This window comes from Sardina pilchardus, chromosome 18 (assembly GCF_963854185.1).
Source record: "Sardina pilchardus chromosome 18, fSarPil1.1, whole genome shotgun sequence".
NCBI lineage: Eukaryota > Metazoa > Chordata > Actinopteri > Clupeiformes > Clupeidae > Sardina > Sardina pilchardus.
The window spans coordinates 1,846,909-1,851,908 of NC_085011.1; the positions used below are offsets into that span (position 1 = coordinate 1,846,909).

The 5,000-nt window shown below is 41.8% G+C and overlaps 1 protein-coding gene across 6 annotated transcripts in view; it reads right to left on the reverse strand.

Annotated features, from left to right (window-relative positions):
- LOC134064322 (cullin-9) overlaps positions 1 to 5,000 on the reverse strand; it is an 84,092-nt gene that overhangs the window by 15,672 nt on the left and 63,420 nt on the right. For all 6 annotated transcript variants that reach the window (XM_062520220.1, XM_062520219.1, XM_062520218.1 and 3 more), the window contains one exon: positions 1,932 to 2,064. In XM_062520220.1, the coding sequence (XP_062376204.1) occupies positions 1,932 to 2,064 (133 nt within the window). The remainder of the gene's footprint in view (positions 1 to 1,931; positions 2,065 to 5,000) is intronic.

The window sequence follows — 5,000 nt, forward strand, 5'->3', positions numbered from 1 at the left end:
TTGCGGGGCAAAAACTAGACAGTTTGGCTACGACCTGTGAAAGAAGGGTGTTGAAGAAAGGTCAAGCAATTAATAGACACGTCACATCCTAATTTTTTTTTCAGCCGTAGGAAAAGGCTCACAGGCCATTTTAATTGGGATGTGTGTGCCTTGACTACACTTACAGCACATCCCCTACACCAGCCATACGAGCTGTGTGTGTGTGTGTGTGTGTGTGTGTGTGTGTGTGTGTGTGTGTGTGTGTGTGTGTGTGTGTACCTGCTGCACAGTGCTTTGACTGCACTTACTGCACATCCCCTACACCAGCCATACGAGCTGTGTGTGTGTGTGTGTATGTGTGTAAGTACCTGCTGCACAGTGCGCTGTATGGCGCCGGACAGTAATAAACATGTGTGTGTGTGTGTGTGTGTGTGTGTGTAGAGTATGTACCTGCTGCACAGTGCGCTGTATGGCGCAGGACAATAATAAACGTGTGTGTGTGTGTGCGTGCGTGCGTGCGTGCGTGTCAAGACTCTATTTAAGACCTTTTCTATACCACTTTGAATGAAATTCCATACCAAGTTGTTATTAGCACAGTGTATGGGCTACAACCAAGGTAGCCTGATAGCCTACTTTGGTGGCACTGTATGTGTATACAGTGTGTATGTGTACATGTGTGTGTGTGTGTGTGTGTCTGTGTCTGTGGGGGTGGGTGGGTGGAGGGGTGCATATTAATTAAAGAATATCATACAAATTACATATAAAGGCTACTCTTCACATAAAATATAATGTGGGTGTGTGCAATCTAATAAAGTCTTTTTTTTTATTATTTGAACATGGTTCAGGCCTTAAAACAAAGACAATATCTGAGCCTGAATTATCTGGCTTTTGAAGAGGTCATAGGCCTTATGGAAACCTATTAGCATATCCTACTGAAGTAAGTATGACAAGATAGGCTATTGGAACAAATCAGAACCCATAAACTAGCCTACATTAAGCTTGCATTTGTAAAGTTGATCTGAAATGTTTAACCTGCAGCCTAAGCTACTTGCAGATTATTTTGCTTAACTAACAATGTTGTGAAAACAGTATTCACATTGCATGTTAAACTGTGCCCTGTAGGAAGGAATATTCCAGATGAATAGATCGTTTCTTTGAAAGATTTCAGCATGCCAATCATCATTGCTTTTGTAGAATGGCACATGCCAGTTAAGGAGCAATTAATCTTTTATTTACATAGCCTTTGATATACTAATGAAGTTCTCTGTTTAAGTTGTCTGAACTCGCTCCACCGTTTACACCATAAATTGTTCAAAATGAATGAATTCTTCATCACAGAATCTCGTTGTAGTATGCTACGTCTATTTTTACATAACTCAAGATGGCAACATAAGGTTAGCGGTCTTGAAGTGATAACGTTTGCAACATTAGAAGAAAACACGCTGCCTGCTATACTAATTCACTCGTTTTGAATATAATTGTCAAAGTTTAACTATACCAGCTGTGACACCCCTGTCCTCTGACATGTCAGACGCACCTGCGCTTGCACACACTTTCACTTTAAATGGCGTGACTGAGGGATGAGAACCGCGAACACAAGTTGCAAAATAAAAGCGTGTTTGTCTATTTTCGGAATAGACGCATATTTTCCCTTTGGGATCTGCAATAGCACGGTCTCTACCGAAATTAATTGACTACTTAGTTGTACTAAGACCTTGTGAATTATATCTATGGCTGTGGCTCTGTAGCGCAGAATCAACTTCACTGACAACTTCACTGACACTGACGAAATGCGAGATCAAACGAAATGCGTAGTTTAGAGCATGAAATCGTACCAGCGTACTAGGAGGTCAAAATGCGTGCCCGCTACGCAAAATGCGTACATGTTGGCAGGTCTGGTGCACGTGTGTGCGTGTGCGTGCGTGCGTGCGTGCGTGCGTGTGTGTGTGTACCTGCTGCACGGTGCGCTGCATGAGCTGGCGCACGTCCTCCTGGCTCATGGTGCGGCCCATGGAGAACAGCACCGCCTCCAGAACGCCGTCCTCGGGCCGAGGCCCCGCCACGCTCGCGCCAGCACCGCCCAGGCTGCACACACACACACACACACACACACACACACACACACACACACACACACACACACGGGGAGTTTTAGCACTGCATGGTAGACAGATACATACATACTCTCATTTGCACCTGTGCTAAAACAATCAAAACAATGCATCTGGTTTGTCCAATGTAATTGCTATGTTCAAACCAAATAAACATTAATAATACAGTAATTTCCCGCATATAAGCCGCATTGTGTATAAGCCGCAGGTCAGTGTTTTATGCAAGTTAAAAGAAGCAAAACCATATTAACACCATATTAATCGCCCCCTTGTATTAACCTCATAGCTGAAGAAATTTTGCAAAATCAATGAATAAGCCGCGGCTAATAGTCGGGAAATTACGGTAATAATAATAATAATAATAATAATAATAATAATCATTATTATTATTTGCCTGATCTCTTGTGGAGATCTTTACAGCTGACCAATACTGTTGAGACCTGCCATGACTTTCACACAACAGGGATCATGCAGAGGTGCATTCTGAATGTGAACAGACGCAATCCTGTGTGTGTGTGTGTGTGTGTGTGTGTGTGTGTGTGCAGAGGTGCATTCTGAATGTGAACAGACGCAATGCTACAGCGGCCTATTTCCCAATGGGTTTAATTCTGCACAGCTCCAGAAGCCCAGACTAGGTGGTTAACATCCTCAGATTTCACTAATGGAGGCGCCCTCCTGCATTTCAAATTTCACTTCATTTGGAAAAAAAAAAAAAAAAAGCGCTTGTATTTTATCACACTGAGAGTGTCATTACATTCGTAATATAAAATTAACTGAAATAATTATATTTTGTAGAGAATGCTGATATGAAAATCATAAGAGTAAATATAACTGAAATTATTCTATTTCATCATATTATCATATTAAATGATTGTCTTATAGAGAATGCTTATGTTAAAATCATAGGAGTCGGATCTGTTAGGCTTTTGTCAAAGCTAAGCTTTTGTCAAAGTCTTCCCATTCATCTGGACTCATCACTGCTGTACAACTGGAGGCATGCTATCAACACTACCAGTCTGCACTACCAACAATACCAACAGCTTTCTGTTGTACACTTTAAAACTTCAGGGCCATGAGCCACGGCTAACTGTGCTAAACGCCCACTGTGCTAAACGCTAACTGTGCTTCAGGGCTATGAGCCACGGCTAACTGTGCTAAACGCCCACTGTGCTAAACGCTAACTGTGCTTCAGGGATATGATCCACCGCTAACTGTGCTAAACGGCATCTGTGGTTCAGGGATATGAACTATCGCTAACTGTGCTAAACGGCATCTGTGGTTCAGGGATATGAACTATCGCTAACTGTGCTAAACGGCATCTGTGGTTCAGGGATATGAACTATCGCTAACTGTGCCAAACGCTAACTGTGGTTCAGGGATATGAACCACCGCTAACTGTGCTAAACGCTAACTGTGCTTCAGGTATATGATCCACCGCTAACTGTGCTAAACGGCATCTGTGGTTCAGGGATATGAACTATCGCTAACTGTGCCAAACGCTAACTGTGGTTCAGGGATATGAACCACCGCTAACTGTGCTAAACGATAACAGTGCTTCAGGGATATTAACCACCGCTAACTGTGCTAAACGCTAACTGTGCTAAACGATAACAGTGCTTCAGGGATATGAACCACCGCTAACTGTGTCAAGCGCTAACTGTGCCAAGCGCTAACTGTGCCAAGCGCTAACTGTACTTCAGGGATATTAACCACCGCTAACTGTGTTAAAACGTTCAGTAATAATCCGCTAACTGTGTTAAAACTTTCAGTAATAATAATTCTGCAGATGATGTTTGAACATGATGGGTCAATTAAACAAGTTATTTTACAGCATATAATTGAAAGTCTTGATATCTATCCTATCCTGGTGTACTTCAATTTATTGACGTTTTTAAGTGTCCAAAAAAGCGCTAAACAAACTTATTTTGGACGGCTTCATGTTTTTTGCTATAAGTAAAAGTAAACTTATTCAAGTGTCTTCTTAGATGTCTGGTTTCGTTTTTATATTTTGCCAATTTTCATTCAGAATTAAAATGTCTCTAGGTTAAGATGGTTACAACATTGTAAACGATTGAAAAATTCTAACACCAGTGAAGGTTGTAGTGATTATCTGAAGGAAAAAAATAATATTAAGTTATATTAAGCTTTGTTACTAAGTTAATGCACATGAATACCTACACTCGGATAATCAAAACTGAATTTGGTTTTGTCAGACGAAATAAAAACGCCAACAAACATGGTTCAAAATTCAAAGCTCTTTATTTAAAATTAGTAAAACATATTTATATATGTATATTTATATTTATAAGTATGCGTGCGTTGGCCTGAAACGCCAACTTTAGAAGAAAAACAAAAAAAGAGAGATAAGAAGGTAGGGCTGGTAAATTTTTGGTGCTAAATAAACAGTGCAGAAGCATCAGAGCCACTTTGAGCAACTCTGTGGCCGACAGACAGAGATCCAGACGTTGCAAAGCCCACAGCCGCATCTACAATCATCCACCGAGCGCAGCACAAGCGCACAACACACAGAACCGTTGACAGAAGAGCTGAACGGACAATGCTGAAAAGGCAGGGGGAGCGGACCGTACGTATCTAAGGACCGTACTGGTTTGGCGTTATCGCCGAGGCAACTCTCTTTGTACAGAATCATTTTGTCACTTGCCCTGAACAAGAGGTCATGAGAACACAAGCAGAACCGAACAGAAGCTTCATTTTTTTTTTTTTTTTTTTTTTTTAAGTGCCTCACGGGAAAAGGGGAGGTGGCTGGTGGTCTCTTAAGACTCGGAGCCACAGGTTTGGCAGAAGGTTAGCCATGAGGCAAATTTCATTCCCCTTTCATGCACACAAACAGACAAACCCCCCCCCCCACTCGCTACTCAACATTTCATACCCCAAACACAGGGGTGCGAG